Here is a 22,825-nt window from a genome sequence, read left to right as displayed (position 1 = left end):
TAAGTTGGGTTCAAACATTTGCACTAGGTATACCAAATACCCAACTAAATTTTCAGGATACTTTAGACAAGTCAAGAGGGATGCTTTGTTTCCAAAGGAAGATGTCAATATATCAGGACGCTTGCTGCATCATTTTGGATCAACTGAAGGCCTTTCAAGGCGTTTTTAAGGACAGGATGACAGGACACAGAATTGGCCTTAGCGTGGAACATTGTGTAACTCCATGATTAACCTTAGCTTCAATTTTCTGCTTGGAAGTTTTAAGTTAATTTCACCTGTCACTAAACATAACCTGGGTGTGGTAGAGTGTGGTTTAAAATGTACTGACCAAACTAAACAGTGATGCCACATTGTACTGACTGCAACAGGGTAAGAAAGAAAAACTACTGTAGGAAATCTGATTTACGTAACGTTGCTTCTTGGTATCACAAACTGAATTATGGTTTAATTATAGGTCAAACTTGGGAAGTTGCTTCATGTTTTATCCATGCTTACCTGAGTGTACCAAAACTGAGTGTTTTGTGTATTTGTCAGATTATTTGACACACAGATTTTAGATTTTAGGAAAATGAAAAAGAAGCACCCAAAGAAAAAAGTAACTGTCTTAATTTTTTCAGATAAGGAGCTTCTTTTTCTCTTGCTCAGGTGGATTTCTTTGCTGTGGAGCTGTTGGATGGCAGCCTGTACCTGCTGCTGGATATGGGCTCTGGGACTATCAAGGTTAAGGCCACCCAAACAAAGGTGAATGATGGGGTCTGGTATCATGTCGACATCCAGAGGGATGGACGCTCAGGTCAGTGAGGCTAGATGTATGGGGTATACAGTCTACTGGACTACAAATACAAAAAATCTTTTTTGAAGTAATGTAAAATTCAAATATCAGAATCGGAAAGAATTTGTTACTCCAGTAGTATGTCAGTGAGGGAACCTTTATAATGAAAGGCAAAATCAATAAAAATTGGTGGCACATCTCATAAGATCAAAGAGTAGGAGCACTATGATGAAATTTGCAAATTTCTCTTCAGGCACCATCTCTGTAAACAGCAGAAGGACTCCGTTCACAGCCAGTGGTGAGAGTGAGATTCTGGACCTGGAGGGTGACATGTATTTGGGGGGGCTTCCAACTGACCGCACCAACCTCATCCTGCCCACGGAGCTCTGGACAGCAATGCTCAACTATGGCTATGTGGGCTGTATTCGTGACCTTTTCATTGATGGTCGAAGCAAGGACATCCGTCAGATTGCTGAGGCACAAAATGGGGCTGGCATTAAACCATCATGCAATAAACAACCTGGCAAGCAGTGCGAGAGCTACCCATGCAAGAACCGAGGAGTCTGCAAAGAAGGCTGGAATCGATTCATCTGTGACTGCACTGGTACTGGCTACTGGTCACGCACCTGTGAGAGAGGTAAGTGTGGATGTGTAGATGTGCACACGGTCGGTCCTCTTCCAAAAGCCTTACATACTCATACTATCTGTAACACTGCGATCTGAACAGATGGAGCTAGCTGGAGCAGGACAATCGTTGTGACAGCTATAAAGGAAGTTCTGATTGCAAGATTTGCAAGCTGGTAGATTGGTAGATTCACACCATTCCATTTGATAAATCAGTTACGTTAATAGATGTCTTACTAGGCTGGACCTGAACCAAGGCATAACTTCACTTTCAACAACATAAGCAGGACTGAGTCCAGCTGAGTTTGACTTGAGTATTTCCATCTTTTGTCTCATCTGTACTGTATGACACATGTTTTAGTATCTTATATTAAATAGATGAGAAAATAAACTGACAGTCAATGTAGAGCAGATCACATAAAACCAGAAAGAGCAAACAAGAGAGATTTATTTTAATATTTCCAGCAGAATTAGCCTTATTGATATACCATCAACAAAAATGTTGTTGATTTTACCCGTAAAGAGGACAACAGTCAGATGAACTTTGTTACATCTAAACTGAATATAGCCCAAAGATATTTGCAGCATTAGCAGGATTCCTGCATTTAGTAGCTTTGAGCCTAGCATAAAAGAACAACATGCTCACTGAATTCCAAGAGGAACCTTTAATATCCATAATTACTGTATGTTTAATTATTTAAACCGAATTAGTTACCATTTGATGCAGGGTGTTCAACTAACTTGGGGCTTTCCCCTTCTCCTTATCTCCTGTCTTGCTTCTTTTTGTGTGTGACAGACTGTCAAAATTCTTGTGACAGAAAAATCAATTAACAATATTCAACTTTTATTCAGACAATATTAAAACTATTGCCCTTCTGACCAGTTTCCATCATGGTGTTCAGACAGGTTAATAAAGACTAATTGGAGATGAAAACTAATTTCCACATCCCTAGCCAAACTGCTAGCTTGAACTGATTTTTAGCATATCAGTGAACAGTGTTCTGATTATATCTTTAGTTATAGAAGTGCTTGCAGGACATCAGTGTGGAGTGTATATGCACTGAGTTATGATTCAAATGATGATTGCTGTGAAATTTTAGCTTCATATATTAAATACTTTTCTAGATATTTTCAAGGGCCACTCAAATATAACATACACAAAGTTTTTCAGCTCTTCAGCTCGTTTTATTTATATAACACCAAATCAAAAGATCATTTTATATGCTTCATCAAAAACGGAAGTATTAAGCCTAATGTTGAAAGTAAAGAGGGTGTCTGTCTCACAAATACAAACTAGAAGCTGGTTCTATAGAAGAGGGGCCTCAAAGCTTAAAGCTCTGCATCCCATTTTACTTTTAAATCTCACAGGAACCACCAGTTAGCCAGAAGTCTGAGAGCAACCTACTCTATTGGGGTGATATGGTACTGTGACATCTTTAACATAAGTTGGGCATGGCTCTCCCAAAGCTTGCCACCTTTGCCACAAAACTCAAAGTTGAACTCAGGTTCATCCTGATCACTGATCATCTGTCACATGTTTTTAAAACTCGATTGGAGTCCATCTGTGGAAAATTCAGTTGAATGGACATGGTTATGAAAATTTCACACCTGTCTATAAGGCCCCATAGCTGCATAGTTGCAACAAACCAAGCCATGAAGCCCAAGGAATTGTGTGTAAACATCTGAGAAGGGCAGAGATCTTGGAAAGTGTACAGAAAACTTTCTGCAGCATTGAAGTCTCAGTGAGTCCCCATCGTCTGTACATAAAAGACATTTAAAACCATTAGTGGTATTCCTAGTGTCATCGGGGTGCTGTGTGGCAGACAGGATAAGAACCCAAACACAGGAGTCAAAACACAACAGGATAAACTCAAAGAGGCAGCTTTATTGCTGTGAAAGAAACATACAACGGAAACAAAAGCCTAAAAGCCTAAAACAAACTTAAACAGGAAACATGAGACACACACTAAGTGACAGAGGGAGAGACACGACTGGGAGACAGAACTTAACATACATCATAGATATGTCAGACTAACAGGGACCCACAAAAGGAAACAAACCAAAACGAACAAGAACCTAAGAACTAGAAAGTAAAATGAAACTAAGGAGAAGGCCTACAGCAGCGAGCAGCGAGGACTGGGCCCCGTACAAGCAGGCCAGAAACAAACAGAGCAAGAAGATCAGGGTAGGAAAAAGGAGCTACAGCGAAGAGCTAAAAAACTGCTTTTCAACAAATGACCCTGAGTGATGACCTAAGCACTTTTTACTGCAGATTTGAAAGACAACCATTCACACCTCCCATCTGCTTGCCCTCACCTCACCAGTGGCATGTCTTGAAATTTTTTGTTGGGGGGCCAGGTAGGGACACAGAAGGGCGGCAGATGTAATTGGCAGATAATGTTAAAAAAAAATCTACCAACCGTTAACCATAATTCAATAACCCCATAAACCGAATAACCAAATGCACTTTTAACTCTTATTAGAATGAGATTTTAACCACTACGGTGCAAAGTTTTTAGATACTGCGTTGATAAAGTACAAGAGATACAATCAGTGCTTTGTCAGTGCTTACTCAGCATTCAAGGACATCAATATTTTCATAGCATTTTTACTGACATGTAGTGCACATATGTTTTGGGCAAAAACATTTTTGAATATTAAAATACGAACATCTTTAACAAACAATTGACAAATTAGCCAATGCAAAACTTTATCTGCCTGTTAAAAAAAGAAGATAATCTTCTCACAAACTGGTGTTTGATTTTGAAACAGGAAAAAAGTGGAGAAACAACTGAAAAGACTAATATTTGAATGAAACCTGAAAGCAAGTAAATACTTTCTATGCTGCCTTATGGTAAACTTTGGTAATATTGATCAAGAACAACACTGGCTGATGATGAAATACAGTCAGCTGACACGGTGACACTGCCAGTATTAACCTGCAGGGCTGGACTGGGACAAAAAACCGGGCATTTTGACTAGAGACCGACCCACCAGGTATTAAAGCCATAAAGACTTTGACTGAAAACAAACCCTGTTGTGACAGTGATGTACAGTCTTGTTGGTATATGTATGATTTCTATACATTTTACGTCAGATAAAAACTTTGGTTGTAAGATTTAGATAATTATTTAATAACAGCGAGACATTTTAAATGAGAATAAGAAAGAAAAGTATGTCTTTGTGCCCCCCTCTCCCTGTTAATGCCCTACCTGCCCCCTGGCAACACTTTGCTAGACCCGCCCCTGCACAGTTACCAGCTGTCAGCTACTTAGAAAAGGATCCTGGTGTTATTTGTCTCTCAGAAACAGTTCATAACTTCAACTCATCCATGTCACCTAAAAGGTAAACCTGTTTCTCCATCACAGCTCTGATGATCCAGTAAGGGCATCTCCTGGTTTCATGTTTCCCTCTCACCACATATCCAAACCGACATCATGACCAGCAGCTTTACAGCTGTGGCTCCAGCAAACATCAGCTGATACTAGAAAGTAATATTAAATAAATTCTAACAACAGCTGATCAAACGTGCTGCTGTTGTTTAGCGCGACATCCGCTGGTTTCCTGTTTCTGGCGCAAAGTGGGCGATAAACAAACGAGAGAGAAAAGCCGATCAGCTGATCATTGATCAGTTTCATGATTGAAGTAGCAACAGGAGAGGGAGGGGAGAGAATGAGAGAAGAGGCAGCTGTGCAGCGTAACGACAGAATAAATCCAGCTTTGTGTCTTTTTCATTGTAGCTAAAGTCCGGGACAAACTGCGTCTCTTCTCAGCTCAATACGAAACGTGTAATATTTTCTCTGAATGAGGGACCATTCCATTTTTTTAAGGAGCCGTTGGAAACTCTACTAACTAACCTTATGAATAAAATAAAGTTCACTATCAGTAACATCATAGCACCACCCAGCTGTATAAAAACTCCATCAAGCTGGCTAGAACGCAGTACGAGTTATTGTAACTGACAGTAAAAAGTCAGCATAACGAAAATAAACTGCACCTAAACTTAGTTTATATCTGACCCAGATAGACTGCAGCTCATAACTTCTTACCTGAAGTTCAGTTCACCTGACACTCGGACTGGCGGCTGCCTCGGGTCTCTGCTCCTCCTGCCTCCCCTTCCCTCATCCACCTGCTGGCCTCTGTGGAAGCTCCGCCATAGCCACCACCAAACAACCGAGTTATTTTTACATTTTACACATCTGCCAGCATCTGGCCAATCCACCACCTCTCATTGTTCATGCCGTTACAAAAAAATAAATAAAAAAGTCATCAGCCCACCGGGCAAATGCCCGGTATGCCCGATGGCCAGTCCAGCTATGTTAACCTGTAACCAAATCTGCAGCTCCATACAGCAATGTTACGACTTGGATTATATCTTATAACTCATAACTCTTATGCTAGTTCCCCCCAGCAGCCTACTGTCGGAAATATTCGACGGTTGCAATAATTCTTTAAGTGTTATTTTTTCCTTGGTATTCTAATTTAAAGTTTACTAAACTCAACAAACTTAATATTACTTACCGGGACATTTATTCTCTCCTCATTTTCTTTCGCAGAAAAATTGTTTTCTGCCTCTTTCGTGCTTGGCTCTCCTACCTTTGCTAACGTGATGCTCATAGTGCAGAAGCCGATGCTGCATTCACTTACACTCGGATATCTGAGCTTCACCGTGAAAACAAAATCGTACATTTGATATTTGATTGAATTTTATTGTTTTAGCTTCGGGGTGGCACCTGGGGTGGCCAGTCTGGTCCAGGCCACCCCCGCTGGTCACGCCACTGCACCTCACTCTTAGGCAAAAATACCTGCAGCCTTCACCTCCTTCTCCTCTGACCCCATGCCTACACTAAAGATTTGTGAGGAAGATGTGTGCAAGCTCTTCCAAAGACAGAAGACCAGGAAAGCTCTGGGATCTGACAGTATGTCCCCTTCCTGTCTGAAAGGCTGGAGCTGTTTGAAGTGCCCTCCTGCTTCAAATGCACCATCATCCTGCTCCCAAAAAAGTCCGCCATCACAGGATTAAATGACTACAGACCTGTCACCCTGACGTCTGTGGTCATAAAGTGAAAGACTGGTGTTAAGCTACTTGTAGAACATCGCAGACCCCCGCAGAACCCCCTGCAATTTGCATTCTGGGCCTACAGACCATCCAAGGATGCAGCCAATATCGAATTGCACTACCTCCAGCATCAATTTATCAATCTGGGACATACACAAGGATACTCGTGGACTTCAGCTTGGCCTTCAACACCATAATCCCAGACATCCTCCACCAGAAGCTCACACAACGTACTGTGCCCGGCTCCACCTATCAGTGGATCACCAGGTTCCTGATGGACAGGAAGAAGCAGGCAAGGCTGAGGAGCATCACATCCCACACACGGACAATCTGCACTGGCATCCCTCTCTCCCCACTGCTGTATGTAATGATACGATTACAATTACATCAAAATGTCATTCTGACTAGAGAAGTGTACTCTGATATTAACAAAGAGAAGATAATCAGAACTGAGAGGACTGTGGTACATGGAGCCAATATTGCAGACACTGAGGACAGCTACAATTGCCTTGGAATCGCAAATTGCAAATGGAAATCATGAGGCCACTAGAAAGTTGCAACCATCAAATACTAGCAGAGAATAAGGCAGGTTCTTAGGAGTCAGCTGAATTGGAAGAACAACATCCAGGCAATCAACACCTACGCCCTGTCTGTCATCAGTTACCCTGGTGGGGTAATAAGCTAGCCAAAGGAGGAGAGAGAAGCCACTGACATAAAGACAAGAAAGTGCCTTACCCTGTATAGAGGGATTCAACCCAAATCCTGAAACTGTATGTCAAATGTAGGGAAGGAGGCAGAGGACGAGTGAGTGTCAGAACCACTATCCAAGATGAAACAGCAAAGATCCATGAGTAAATCATCAAGCTGGCAGCAACTGATAGTGTGCTTAGTGAATATCTCAGGCAGCAAAAACCTGAGAAAGAAGAGGAACCATTATAGAAGGACGGGTCCCTGCACAGGATGAACCAACGGCAGATAGAAGCGGCTAATATAGAGAAATCCTACCAGTTGCTGTACAATGCTGGACTAAAAGATAGCACAGAGCCACTTATCATGGCAGCACCGGAACAAGCTCTAAGCACAAGAGCCACAAAGGCTAAGGTCTACCACACCATCCAAGACCCAGGTGCAGGCTGTACAACAATGCGTCTGAGACAGTCCAGCATATAACAGCAAGATCCTAGCAAGCAGGGCATACACGGAAGGCCATCAACAAGCAGCAGGCAAAGTATACAGGAACATCCCAAAAAGTCTGTTTATCTGGACGTTTTCAGTGGGAGAAACGTTTCGTTACTCATCCAAGTGACTTCTTCAGTCTCAGCTGACTGCAGGTTTCCCCACTCTTATAAACACACCTTTGCACAATGACTGAACCAGCCCACTGAATGAACTGTGGCTGTGAGGTCAGATCCTTGATCATTAATCTTCAAATTGTCACGCAATGGCCATTGATGACTGGTCATGAGTACCATTCAAATGATCATAAGTCTGAATGTTCAACTCGGTTACCTATAACATCTCACAGTGTCTGGCTTCAATCATCAGCCAGTAGGTAGGTTACTCTGAACACCACATCCCATTTTTTTCCACTTTATCCGGGGCCGGGTCGCAGGGGCAGCAGCCCAAGCAGAGAGGCCCAGACCTCCCTCTCCCCAGCCTTCTCCTCCAGCTTATCCAAGTGAACACCAAGGCGTTCCCAGGCCAGCCGAGAGATATAATCTCTCCAGTGTGTCCTGGGTCTGCCCCGGGGCCTCCTCCCGGTGGGACACGCCTGGAACACCTCACCCAGGAGGCGCTCAGCGGAACCACCTCAACTGGCTCCTTTCGAAAGGAACATCCCAAAAACCTTCCACCTATTTCACATATAAGGGTCAGTACTACAGGCAGAAACATGGGTGTGCCATGGGCTCCCCAGTTTCATCCATTGTGGCCAATTTGTACATGGAAGAAGTGGAAAAGAGGGCTTTGCTACCCTATCCAGGTATCAGGATGACACCTGGGTGAAAATCAAATCTCAGGACGTACCAAATTTCACTGATCACATTAACTTGGTGGACCAAGACATCAAAGGGAGGATATGAAAAGTGGCAGGTTAGCCTTCTTAGACTGTGAGATTTCCATCAGTAATGGGGGACATCTAAAACTGATGTGTACAGTAAACCTACACATACAGATCAGTATTTAAGGTTTGACTCTCATCATCCACTGGAGCACAAACTGGGAGTCATCAGGACGCTACAACACAGAGCGAACACCATCCCCACAGACACAGCAGCCAGGGAGGCAGAAGAACATCAAGAAGGCCCTGAGTAAATGTGGTTATCTCAGCTGGACTTTTGTCAAAGCTGGGAAGGCTCCTAAAGAAAGCTGCAGATGATCCAGGAGAGAAGGACAACCGCTGCCCAAGAGAAAACCTGTAGTGATCCCGTACGTGTCAGGAGTAACAGTTGAGACACATTTTCTATAAACACTGCATCTCTTTGGCTTTTAAACCCCAAAACACACTGCGCCAAAAATTGGTTGCCCCGACACAAACAGAGTTTTGTAGTGTATGCTGTTAAGTGCCAGGAGGATTGCCATGATTTATACATCGGGGAAACACAACGCAGAAGAGCTAGTTGTAGGCCAGTGGACACTGTTTCATTACGTGAAAAGGGAAAGGATGCAAAACTGAACATAACTCATAAACACAGATGGAGAGTAAAACACACAAACATGGAGAAATAAAGAACTATATACAGGGGAGCTTGAAAGGACACTATATAAACAGTGCTAAGAACAAGAACAAGGCCAAAAAGGGAACCACCTAAGAAAAGAGTCTAAGAACTAGAAACATGAATTACTAAACTAGGAAATACTGGAAACTACACAAGGACCAAGAAAGAAATCATAATAAGAACTCAGATAATAAGAACTGGATAAAGAACACAGAAACTCAGAATATAGGACAAAACCTAGGAACAAAAAATATGATGCTGGAATTAATCCAGCATCATTGTCTGACCTTACAAATGTGCTTCTGAAAGAGGAACCTATAAACACACTCCTAAACCTCGTGGAAAGCCTTCCCAGAAGAGTTCAAGCTGTTATATCTGCATAGGGTTGGTTGACCTCATATGTAACCCTATGAATTAATAAGGATGTCACTCAAGTTCACGTGAAGGTTGACGAGCAAATACTTCCGGCAATAAAATGTATAAATGTGGGCTAGCATATCAGAAGAAAACTGGCTTCAGAGAAGGCACGAGTTAAAACAACTCATTTCACATAATTGATGAACTTGTGGGTGTGCTCGGCAAGACATTTTTAAAACTGTGAATAATGTAAAGCAACTCATCTAGAGTCCAGTGTCAAAAAGAAAAAGGAAAAGAGGATGATTTCAGTTCTTCTTCTGGGTCTGCACTAGTATGTCTATCACTCCTTTATTATGCATATTTTTTCTTCCCACTCACGCCACTGTGCTTGCTCATAGGGGGTCATGTGATTGTTGGGATTTTCTCTGTTTTCTTTGTATTATTGTAGGGCTTTACTGTACACTTTAAAGCGCCTTGAGGCAACTTTTGTTCTGATTTGGTGCCATAGAAATAAACTTAAATTGAACTTTATGTGGAACAACACAGGAAATGTTTTAGGCTTTAGAGACTCAACATTCTAACATAAACATAAAATAAGCATATGGGGGAATGTAGCTGTTATTGCACTTGGTTACCCTGACCTATCTGCAAAAAGTAAGGTGGTGCATGAGACTATTGGAGATGAGAAAGTAATTGATTTTATCAGATCTTAGTAAGTGATATGCAGATTTATTCAGACTCCATCAGTGTGGACGCACATGCCTTTTACCTACTCAAGCTTTACTTTTCCTCAGCTTAGCTTTATCCAATCATTATCCATATTTTAATTTACACATTTGTTTCTCAGTGAGCCACACCCACCCTAATTTACCTACAGGACTTTCCAACAGATAGATGGACTGTGTCTCCACCTTGTGGCCATGTGATAGAACTACAGCATCCCAGTCACGCAGATAAACTGAACAAAGGGCATTTAGAGGACATGAAATGCTTCAGCATATTATCAGATCATTTATCAAATTAAGCTACTGTGACAGGACAAATAATCACCGTAATCTGATTGATGCAATGAGAATGCAAGAAAATGGCAATCAGCCTTAGAGGGTTTAGGAAAGAGAGGTTTGACTACAGAAAGCAAGAGTGTAAAGTGAGCTCAATGAAATGGATTTTTCTTTAGGTAGAGAAATAAAGAATGATATCACTGGTGGCCCATTTAGATTAGGTTTAGAGTTGTGTGAAACTAGGCAATTTAAATTCTTTTTTTTTTAGCTTTACAGTTTTTCTATTTGGTTGTTTCAAACACTTTGACTCTGAAGTTAAATGTAATCTGACTGTGCAGTGACAAATTACTACAAATATTCAGTAATATTACTAATAAAGCAATCAAAGGGAATGCATGTACACAAAATGTTAGATATTTCAGTTGATTTTTGTAAAAAGGATATATCTGTTATCTATACGTAGAGGCAAACCATAAAGTACAACACTGGACTTTGATAAACAACTGTGGCCTACAGCTTGATATCATCCATGAAGAGGAGGTGGCCAACTATTGCTCCATTCCATAATTGGTATCCATATCCAGTCTTGTTAATGATCTCACTGAGGGAGTTCAGGCCTGTGCAAGACAGCAGTGGGGACAGAGTATCTCCTTTTGCGTCCTGCAGTTGATGGTGACTTGTGTTATTGGTTTGGAGCTGGCTTGTCAACACATCCCCATCAAATTCCTCATTTCTTGTAAAGTTACTGGTATTCCTAGAACTTTTTTGTATCAATCCAGGTGGTGCACAGGTTGGTCAGTCTGGTCTCACAGTTTTGAGTCACCAGTATATCTGCCAGTAGCTGTGTTTTGCCCCTCTAGTGTCTTGAATGAATGAATGAATTGAACCATGTGCCTGTTCGTCTTAGCCTCGATGATGCCTGATAGGAGCTTCCATATGGTACTGAGGCAGGTTACTGGCCGATAGGTCAATGGGACCATTCCCTTCTGGGGATGCATCGGTTAGCCTTCAGTTAGCCTTCGGTTAGCCTTTGGTTAGCCTTTGGTTAGCCATTTCAGGTGTGTCTTGTCCATTAGGAACTGGTTTATTTGTGCTGCTAGATGCTCATGGAGTGGAATTAGCTTCTTTAGCCAGTAGGTGTGAATCATGTCAGGGCCTGGTGCAGTCCAGCTCTGGACATGTCTACCAATGTGATAGTTGCTGGACCTTGTGTGCTCTTAGCTCCACAAGCATGGTTGTCATGGGTTGCATTTGTCCCATATGGTCTTCCAGTATTGTTCCGTCTCCAGCCTTGGTGGGATTGTTCTCATATTGGTCCCCTGCCACTGAGAATACGCCTTGGACGATTCGGTGGAGTACAGCTGGTGTATACTGGTGGTCTCTATCTGTCTGGTACAAATCTTCAAGCGGCTGGTCAACACTGAATCCCCCCCACTACATTAGGCAGCTCTCTCTCACTCATCAGTAATGTATATATAATTTTAATTACCTATGGCCTTCCTTCACTTTGCATGCCAACCATTTGATTCAGTCTTTTAGAAAGTATTTTTATTTTATTTCCAGTCTGTATGTGAATGTGTCAATAACCAGGATCTCCTCAACCACAGTTACCTATTCTCTATAGCTCTGTGTTTCATAGTTTCATAGTTTCTTAATTAGTTTTCTTTGCCGCTACCAGGAGAATCTTAAACAGGTATTCGTCCTTTGGATGCACATTTCCTTTAAGATGACCCAAGTATAGGATCTGAAATGACCGTGGAAATTGTATATTCAAATATGTTAACAAGAGCTGAATGAATACCAATTTGGAGATGAGTTCATCCCATTTTTGTAATTTAATTTTTGGTGCTTCTATTGGCACTGATGAAAATAGGTTTAGTAATTGTGGCAGTATATTCATCTTTATCACCCTTATTCTATCATTTAATCTGAATTGGTAGGAAAACCATCTGTCAATGTCAAAGTTACCATCATTATAGTCATAGTTGGTTTGATATAGTTTTGTCTGGTTTTCGTTTATAGCTACACCCAAATATTTAAGTTATTTAGCTCCCCAATTTACTTTATATTAAAGTTCCTGATCTGGTAAGCGGTTGAACATGAAAATGTGGGTTTTCTGAATATTTATCTTACAGCCAGAGTACTCGCTAAATATATCTAATACTTGGACCAACCGAGTAAAGGAGTTTGTTGGGTTTGACAGATAAATCATAACATCATCTGAAAATAGGCTTATGGTATTTATCTGATTGGTCATTTCTTTTTCCTGTAATCAAGTCACTTTGCCTGATCATTTGGGCCAGTGGTTCAATATACAGAGTGAAAAGCATAGGAGTCAGGTGACATCCCTGTCTGGTTCCCCTGTGCAGCTCAAATTCCTGTTAAAGCCAGGAGAGGGACTAACCTGTGCTCCCAAAGTTGTGCACCACTCACTCCAAACACGAGTGGTGAATTGAGGCGCACAATCCAAAACAATGTCGAAGGGGATTCCATGAAGCCAGAGGATGTGGTCAGTAAGCAGCGAGGCAATTTCTAGAGCTAAAGGAAGCTTGGGGAGAGCAACAAAATGGACAGCTTTGGAGAAGCGATTGATGATGGTTAAGATGACAGTGTTACCAGATGGGCTCAGTGTGTTACCTGGGGATAAACCTTAAAGGGATGTGGAGACAGCTGGGTGGCCCATTTCTGGTGTCAGGCTTATCCAGCTGAGCATCCCAGAGCAGGGACTCAATCTCCCAACTCAGGGAACCAATGATGCAGTCCAGTGAAAGGGGACCAGACTTTCTGGGACAGCACATCAGGTTTGATGTTACAGGACCTTGGTCGATAGCTAATGTTGAGGTTAAATCTGGTAGAGGTGGATAATATCCACCTGGCCCGATGAGCATTGTAATACTTTGCAGTCCGGGGATATGCAAGGTTTTGGGATCTGTCTGTACTACAAAGGCATGCTCCTTCCAGCCAGTGCCTTTCTCTTGTAGGACCAGTTTGATGGCGAGGACTTATCATACTTCCTTTCTGTGGGAGAACAATAGTAAGAGAAAAAAAAACACATAAATGTATTTTACTTCTGTTCCCGACTTTCTCTTCCAGAGGCTTCAATCCTCTCCTATGATGGCAGCATGTATATGAAGGTTGTGATGCCGACCATCATGCATACTGAAGCTGAGGATGTGTCTTTGCGGTTTCGCTCCCAGCGGGCTTATGGTCTCCTCATGGCCACTACCTCCCGAGACTCAGCCGACACGCTACGGCTGGAGTTGGACGGGAGTCGCGTCAAACTCACGGTCAATCTAGGTATCGTATGCCCCACCCAGCCATCTGCCACTACACCTCCACCTTCACTGTGAGATGGTTTACCGTCGAGCGGTAACTTCTCCTTTTCTATTCTCTTTTTTTTCGTCTTTTCATTGGTTACTCATCACAGTGATCCCTCAAAGATTTCAACCATCTTTAGAACAGCAATCAGTTCTCTTTTGCATGGCTGTTAATGTGTGCATAAATCACCAGACAGCAATTACTGGAAACATTTAAAAATACATACATTTTACTTCACTATTAAATATGTTTGGAAACCTTTGAACCAGAAACGTGTACTCACTTTTGTTTATAGAACCTTTGAGACAGTAAAAGCAAAATAAGTAGAATACACATCATAAACAGGTTCTATATCTGGTTTCATTTTGTTGTTTTTATTTTATCTATTTTTTTAAAGAACAGACTGTGCTGAGATTTTCTCAGATGTAATCCGTAGTAAGAATAACCACTGATCCATCATTCAGCAGGATAGGATATAAAAGGAACAAGTTTTCTTTCTACGACCTTCATTTTTGTGTCTGACATCAGGTAATTTCTGTGTCACCCTGCTGTTGTTCTGGGTGTCTTTTTGTTTTTTGTTGCTCATGATAGTTTCTTTTTGTTATTAAATTTTGTGGTTTTTCAGCGTCTTCCTTTTGCTTGTTTTCCCATCAACTCCATTTCCCATCATGCTTTGTCAAAAGATGGTATTCACACCTTCAAAGGCCTTAAGCCTGCGGCCCGTCAGGCGAACAGCCCGAGAACAGAGCCCAGCAAAACCTACAGCTAGCTGCAACCCCAATGTTAAAAAGAAAAGACAAGAAGAAGAAATGGCAAAGAAACACGAGTCACAAACTGCATTTTGTCTGTTCTATATCGTACATACAGTTTGTCTTGTTTGATTAACGGTGGAAGTTGTATACCATTTAGATGAATTTTATGAGGCATACTCTTGTTTTTAATTTCAAAAATGAAGCGCCAATTGGTCAGTACTTTATATGACTTTCTATCCCATATTAATCCATGTAGTTTTGTACTAAGTGTTAATGTTAGTAGCCTGACCCTTTGATGGAGCGTAGCGACATGCAGGAACAGTATAGCAGGAGTTTTGATGCTTGGGGTTCCTGTGCTTCTGCACGGTGCTGGTGCTGACTGGATCGTGGCTGTTTGCTCCCACTTTTCTGTTGCGGTTGACGACACATGAAACCACCAGCCACATGGTGACCAACCCTCGCTGTCGCAGTGTGCGGCAGTTATTCTGGCCTTAGTTCAGATAATGAACTTGCTTTTTCTCAGTTACAAACGTTTATTTAAAAAAAAATCTGTTTGAATATCAGATCCATTTATAATTATTGTTTGTTTTTATTAAGTAACTGAGGCAATTTCACTGGTGCGGAGGCTTTGATTTAAATGCAAAGTCAAATAGTGTTGGGTCGGAAAACCCATGTAGCTGGTATTACAAGTGGCCATTTTTATGTAAATATAGCACAATTATTAATTACAGCACTGTTGATTAACAAAAGAGCAGAAATTAATGTATTGAGTAATGACATGTTATATTTATTACATGATTGTTTGACTTAGAGATCATTCTAAAGATAGACCAATGGGATGAAATGGCTGCCTTACTGCATGTGTACGTCCCCGGAAGGGTGGATTTTTTGTTTTTGGATGTCTGCAGCAGTAACCTTGAAGGATGCAATTTCATCTGTCATTTATTCTTCCCCATCTAGACTGTATCAGGATAAACTGTAACTCCAGTAAGTTAACACTCAAGTTTCATTTTGTTTTGTTTGTTAATGATATCGATGTTTTTTGTTTTTTAAAGAAGAAAGAAATGTAATTTTTCAAAATCCAACATCTTCTTATTTGAAGGGTGAGTTTGAGCAACATAAAGCAGTAGAAACAGACTCAGTGAAATTAAATGGTGATGACATAATTCCTCATTTTATATATGCCAGAGGATCACAGATAAAATCAGTCTTCTGTTTCCTCTATACTCTACATAACCAATATTTAAAGAAGCTTTTATGAGATTAAATTACTCTTACCTTCCTTAGGAGAAAAAACGTGAATATACAGTAAATACAGTATATTTCACTATATTTGCCACCTTCTTTGGTACAGAGTGGGAAATAATAATTGAGAGCCAATACTAGCAGAGTACTACTGACATTTGTCGTCCAGTTTGGCGCTATGGCACCATATTGCCTCAGTAATGGAGACACTGGTACGGTAGATGAACAACCTTTTGGTGTTACCTCACAAGATGGAAATTAAAATTAGATGAAGATAAATATGAAATTTGGTAAGAATGTATGAAAAGGATGAGTAACTGTTATGTTCTGTGGTAGCAAACCAATAGAAATTGCTGGTGTAGAGCTTGTGCTTTAGCTGTAAGTTAGTACATATTGTTCTCTAAAGAGTGCAGTAATAGCCTGAAGTTAACACTGATGTAGGTAAATGACACTGAACAAGGTAAGTTATTATTAAACGATTATTATTAATCTGTCATTATTGGTTAGCACCAAAATGATGAACTTGACTAAATCATACAAGCCTCTGTCTTCAGTGGAACACGACTGAAAGCACTCAGATTTAAACTAAAGGGACTAAAGTAATTAGGTGTGTAAGCGTTCATGCCCAGCACATGAGTGCTCATGAACTACCTTTGATTTTATGTGAGGAATTTATAAACACCAAATATTAAAGCCTTATTTCAGGGGAAAACTTGACAAGCTAAACGATGTAACCATAAAAATTGAATTTTGTGAATCATTTTGAATTTGAGTGTTTGTTAAAACATTGATAATATCCATAATAATGCTATGATAAAACCCATGTAGAACTAGGAGCTATCACTCCTTATTTTTCAAAGCACACTAATAGAGAAATATAAATCCAAGGAAAAATTCACATGTTGTTTCATCAGGTGGACATTTTCAGTCCATTACTTTTTCTGTACAACGAGACAGTTTTTTAAACTGAAATTTGTGTTTCCATAAGTAATATGCATGCTAATGACAACTAGCTGAGTACTGACTGACAACGGGTGTACTTTACACTCCTAACACAAACCCAGATTCAAAAGACTGAAAAATCAAACAGTCTTTTAATTAAATGTAATATTTGACTATTTATTGAAGAAAGCGTGTTTTTCAGAGGAAACTAGTTCGCAGGATAGTTTGTCATGTTAGGGAACTTTCTAAGCATTTTTCAGGCTAGCTGTGATGAATCATTAAGCTCTTTCTACTTATAGTGTGTCTGTTGCTGTTTTACAGTCATTTCCAAGATCACTACGATTGCTTTTACTCATAATGGGGTAATGGAGATTCGATCAGCTTAAAGATGTAATCAAAATGATTTAACCCAATTTAGATTTTAATTTAAATACTCAAAGAATGTACATATTAAAAACTAATATTAATATTGATAATATTACACAATTGTTTCCCACGTTTCAGACAGCTTCTTGAAAATTGATGATGATCAATCTCATCAACTTCTCGCCAACTTGCCTACATAATCTGTCTTTATAGGTTCACAGTGTTGGCATCTGTATTACTTGTGTATTTACTTGGTATTGGATCGATACCAAAAGTTGTAGCACCATGCATTAAACACATTGATGGGATGTTAGCTATCCACTTCCAGTCACTCAAATAAACAATTAAATATATGAGGTCCACCAAATTCTTGGAGCTGCTTGAGCAAAGGATAGGTTGGTCCAGCAACCATGGAAAAATATAATTACGTTTCTCGTCTACGGTTGTGAAAGAGTAAGACTGAAGACTCAAACTAAGTTAAACTTTTCTTTAATTTTCTTTTTTACATTTCAGTGCACCGCCTCGACTGCCACAAAATACTGCAAATAGTTCTATAATTACAGACTTTGACATATGCTGGTGACATAAATGCCACCATGTCTCACATGCATACAAAATATTAATTTTAGTTTTGGATTGTTATGATGCAACACATCTTTTTATAAAATCTGCCTGTGATTGCTAAAATACAGGTGGTGCATCAATTTACCCTTACCCCACTTTCCTCTGCATTTCCATGTGTGGCATCGCTGATGTAAATGATGTAAATGTAAAGAAGAAAATGCTTAAATTAATTTAAAGATAAATGAATAAAACTGTATGACCAACCTGTTTTCCACATCAGTGCTAATTTCTTTTAAATCTCATGACTGTTTTCTAACCTGAAGTAGTTTCATACTTTTCTAAAAGGAAAGAATAGTTCTCCTCCTGCCCTGAGATCAGGTGTGGCTGAAGAAATGGTTTCCAATAATATAAAGCAGCCGTCCTCATCCTTTTTTGTGCCAGGGATCGGTTTATGCCCGACAATATTTTCACGGACCGGCCTTTAAGGTTTTGCGTATAAATACAACAAAATAAAACCAGTACTGTTACCAAAAAAAAAAAAAAAATTGATTCACACGGGAAAAAACCCTGTTAACACTGAAAACGATAAAAAACGATAAAAACCCTGAAAAGCATGAATTTCGCACCTGAGCCTCGACTCTGGCAGCCCGGTACCAAACGACTCCGGTCCGTGGCCCGGGGCTTGGGCACCACTGATATAAAGCCCTAATGTTTGCTGAACACAAACATATAACACTGGTCATGTTAATAGCATTTTGTTATTGGAGCAGGAGATTAAGAAATGAAGATAAAAAAGCAGTGCAGAACATGGAAGGAATGACAGGAAGATTTCTTTAACTCTATGATGAGTAAAAGCAATTATTTCTACTGCTTAGCAGTCAGGTAAATGATATGAGCACAGATGTTTGACATCTGTGCTCATATCATTTACCCTGTGTAAATAAATGAATGACTATATCAAACCTTTGTTTCCCATCAGATCTAATTTCAATCCAATTTTTCCCTCATTTTTAAACCACTAACCACGTTGTGGAAGACCTGTAAATGTTCCTATTGTCACTGGTGGGAAGCAAAGGTTTGGTTTTAGGCTCTCAGGATGTCCTTAACTTTGTGACTGACCATTGTTCTCAGGCAAGGGACCGGAGACCCTGTATGCTGGGCAAAAGCTCAATGATAATGAATGGCATACAGTGCGTGTGGTGCGTCGTGGCAAAACCTACAAGCTAACGGTTGACGATGATGTAGCAGAAGGTACTTGCCTCCATCAACTGGAAATATTCTTAGTATGTCTTTGTCAGTGTTATTCCACCATGCTACAGCATCTCGCCATAAACACTAAAGTCAGTGTGTAATTCTGCTCCAAAAAAGCAAGTACACATGTACCCATTAGTGTCAGTTTGCATTCATCTAATACTGTGTAATGTAATTTTCTCCTTAAATCAGCCCTTTTGTGTTAGTGTCAGACGGTGTTCTCTTTTCTTTTCGTTTTTTGTCTTTCTTTCAACCCTTCCCCTCCACCCTCCCCGTCTCCAGGCCAAATGGTGGGTGACCACACTCGTCTGGAGTTCCATAACATCGAAACAGGCATAATGACAGAGCGCCGATTTGTTTCTAGCATCCCATCCAGCTTTATTGGTCACCTCCAGAGCCTAAGGTATTTCTACTTCTAAGATGAATATTCTGTAGATTTTTAAAAATGTTTCCTTATTTTTGCCCACATGTTCTTTTCTTTTTCTCAGATTTAACGGCATGCTATACATTGACTTATGCAAGAATGGTGACATTGATTACTGTGAGCTCAATGCCCGCTTTGGGATTCGCTCCATTATCGCTGACCCTGTCACCTTCAAATCCAAGAGCAGCTATCTCAGCCTGGCCACGTTACAGGCCTACACGTCCATGCACCTCTTCTTTCAGTTCAAGACCACTTCACCAGATGGCTTCATACTCTTCAACTCTGGAGACGGCAATGATTTCATTGCTGTGGAACTAGTTAAAGGGTAAACTTTCCTTTAGAGGATACCTGTTAAACTTTTGTTAATGGTTGGTTGATTTTATTGTGTTCCAATAAGAATAACGAACAAACACATTTTTGTCAAAAGTCTGATATCCTGATCATGGCCGAACCTTCATTATAGGATAAAATTCATCTTTCTGTTATATTTTTACTAATTTGCAAATAGCAGATGTTTGTATTGCTATTTCACACTTGTTTTTGTTGTTAAACCCATATAACTAGTGATTTTTCTCTTGTAGGTACATACACTATGTTTTTGACCTTGGAAATGGGCCCAACCTCATCAAGGGAAAAAGTGAAAGGGCACTAAATGACAATCAGTGGCACAATGTGGCTATTACCCGAGACAACAGCAACACCCATACGCTGAAAGTAGATGCTACAGCCACTAGTCAGAGTATCAATGGTGCCAAGAATCTGGACCTTAAAGGTACACTCAAGATATGACTCAGTTTTTCATTTAGATATAGTGGTTGTTTGCTGCACTGATAAGAAACGAGTGTTTCGCTCTGTGGTATAGTGGTTAAGACATTTTACCTGACATGCAAAAGCTTCCTGGTTTCATTTTGGCAGGAGACACACAAACCATACCTCAAGCCCTTTGAGGGTTTTAAAAGATGCCTATAAATAAATGTATTATTATTATCATTATTATGAATAAACTTTATTACGATCTACTCAAGCTGCTTCAATTTCAGGACTATAGATGCACAATCCTCTTAGCTGTGTGTGCAGCGCGCCTTCAAGCCCAGTTTTTGACACTTTGTGGAGCATGCTGTAACCTTGGGGATATAAATCAGAACGATGACGATGATCACTGTTGACTTAGTTAAATTTGAAGTTAAAGTTTAGGACTGCCAAATATTAATGACTAATTGTGTGGAGGATGGGCTCATGGCGTACATCCTTTGATGCCAACTGGTCAGCCAGCTTACTACTTACTTCTAACTTACCTTTAATCTTTTCATGGATGCTAGGCGTGACGTTGTCAGCAGGAAGTGTGGGTCAATATACTGACACTGAAATACTTCAGGACTATTCCCCAGTCGTGCCTTGATGCCGGTTTGCATTTGTGAAATGAAGGAGTTGGTTTTTGAAGAGAACAACTACCACGGCTGGGTATCGATTTTGATTTCTATAACTGACTCGACGGTCCCGATTCGATTCGATTCAGTTTTGACTCAGACAGTCAGAAATATTAGAATTCTGATGATTTATCAGCACATGTCCATATTTTTATATCTATGTATAAAAACAAAGCTGAGACTTCATCAGAGGTGTGAGCATCACAGCAGAGGCCTTTGTGTCAAAGTAACTGAGGATAAAACAGAAAAACAAGCAGATTTTTCTGGCCTATAACCTTAAAAATATTCTGCAGTAGAACAAAACCTAAAGAAAACTATGATACAACATGTGAACATTACCTGAGGCTATTTTTGAGGAAAAAAAAAAAACAGCGGCCGGCAGCACTGTACACACTAGCAGACTGGTGCGTAATAAGCAAGCGAATGATGGAGACAACAGAGACGTTTGATGGTAAACTGGTCTGTGAGTACACTGAAAGAAAGCTGAAGTGCAATTTTATCGTGGTGGAAGCAAAACAGCAAAAGTACGAGGAAATGCATGAAGCGTAGTTTTGATCATTTTGTTTTGCTGATGGTTCAGCGAGTTTTGGTCAGAGAGTGACGAAACCTGCAGCTTCAGAATCTGTGAGATGTCGGTGTACGTGGCGTCGGGTGAACGATCCACGCTTTGTGTTTTACATCTTTGTGTGGAATCTGTTTACCTGCTCTCATTTACTGTTTAGCTGTTTGGTGGTTGTTGAAATAGTTTTGTGAGCTTTAACCTGAGATTCTGACAAAATACTTTTATATTGAAATATTGATTCAGGATTTAGTGAATCGATCTCACTTTATTTAAACTAAAATCGATTTGGATAGAGGAAATTTATTTTTTAAAACCTCCCCCAATAACTGCATCAGACTTAACAAGACAGTGCAGACGGATCTTTCTGGTGTTCCCAGTAATGCAACAGTAAAATAGTTTGTGTGCTCAAGCAATAAGAAGGTGAATAATTAGCATACATTTGCAAATCAGCCAGCGTTGTATTCAGACAACAACAACAATAAAAATCCACGTACGTGTACAGCTGTCAAGAGGAAAAGCCTGTGTGATATGTGCGCTCTCTTTAGTTCGGTTTCGTGATTAATTAAAAGTTCTGTTTTGTTTGTCCTGATGTCGTTTAGATCTGAAAAGATTTCAACACAAATCTTTCTATAAATATCCATAATATTTTTAAAGATAATGTTCTCCTGCACTTTTACATTTTTTCTGTGCCCCAGGTGATCTGTTCATTGCTGGACTGGGTCCAGGCATGTATGGCAACCTGCCTAAACTGGTGGCTTCCAGAGACGGCTTCCAGGGCTGTTTGGCGTCAGTGGACCTCAATGGTCGTCTTCCGGATCTCCTCAACGATGCATTGTTTCGCAGCGGGCAGATTGAACGTGGATGTGAAGGTACACCGTCCCTCAAATCTCAGCCTGATTTAGACTACTACAACACAAACTTCAACTCCAACTCCAGCAGCCCTTTCTTCCTGCTCAATGCAAACAGTAGCTCTGCATCCATGAGACCATATGGAAGGCGCTTCGTCTTATTAACTGTATTTGTTGCCTCACTTATTCACTGTTAGAATTCTGATCAAATCAGCTCCTCGTACAAAACCAAGTTATCGGCCACATCGGTCGCCTCCTTACAGAGCCTTCATCATCACTATTTATGCAGCCTTTGCTAATGCAAAGATTACCTCTCTTATTTTTTTTAATCTATGATGCTTTTGTAAAGTTTTTTTTCTGAATGATATGAATATTAAGTTTTATAACTGATTCAAAACAAAAACAGATTCTAATGGGTGCTGGCTCAGGTATGTCAGTAAAAGGACAAAAGACAGAGAGAGTCACTACATTTACATTTCCTTCAACATACTCACGTTATTCTTCACTTACACTAACTCTGAGAGTTGGCTACAATGCTTCTGACTACATATGCTGAACACTGTCCTGTGTCACGATGCCAATGATGTGTCAGTCCT

The 22,825-nt window shown here is 40.3% G+C and overlaps 1 protein-coding gene across 1 annotated transcript in view; it reads left to right on the top strand.

The window, feature by feature from the left end:
• The window catches only part of nrxn3a (neurexin 3a), a 205,153-nt gene that overhangs the window by 118,662 nt on the left and 63,666 nt on the right, over positions 1 to 22,825 (top strand). Inside the window, 9 exon segments of the mRNA XM_085390811.1 lie at positions 646 to 793; positions 1,026 to 1,409; positions 13,624 to 13,827; positions 15,561 to 15,587; positions 18,849 to 18,968; positions 19,251 to 19,371; positions 19,457 to 19,717; positions 19,974 to 20,164; positions 22,077 to 22,250. Of these exon segments, the coding sequence (XP_085246937.1) occupies positions 646 to 793; positions 1,026 to 1,409; positions 13,624 to 13,827; positions 15,561 to 15,587; positions 18,849 to 18,968; positions 19,251 to 19,371; positions 19,457 to 19,717; positions 19,974 to 20,164; positions 22,077 to 22,250 (1,630 nt within the window).

This window comes from Rhamphochromis longiceps, linkage group LG19 (genome assembly GCF_057381845.1).
Source record: "Rhamphochromis longiceps isolate RC_006_pf linkage group LG19, R_longiceps_female_GT1.1, whole genome shotgun sequence".
Taxonomy (NCBI): domain Eukaryota; kingdom Metazoa; phylum Chordata; class Actinopteri; order Cichliformes; family Cichlidae; genus Rhamphochromis; species Rhamphochromis longiceps.
This window is presented reverse-complemented; position numbering and strand designations above follow the sequence as displayed.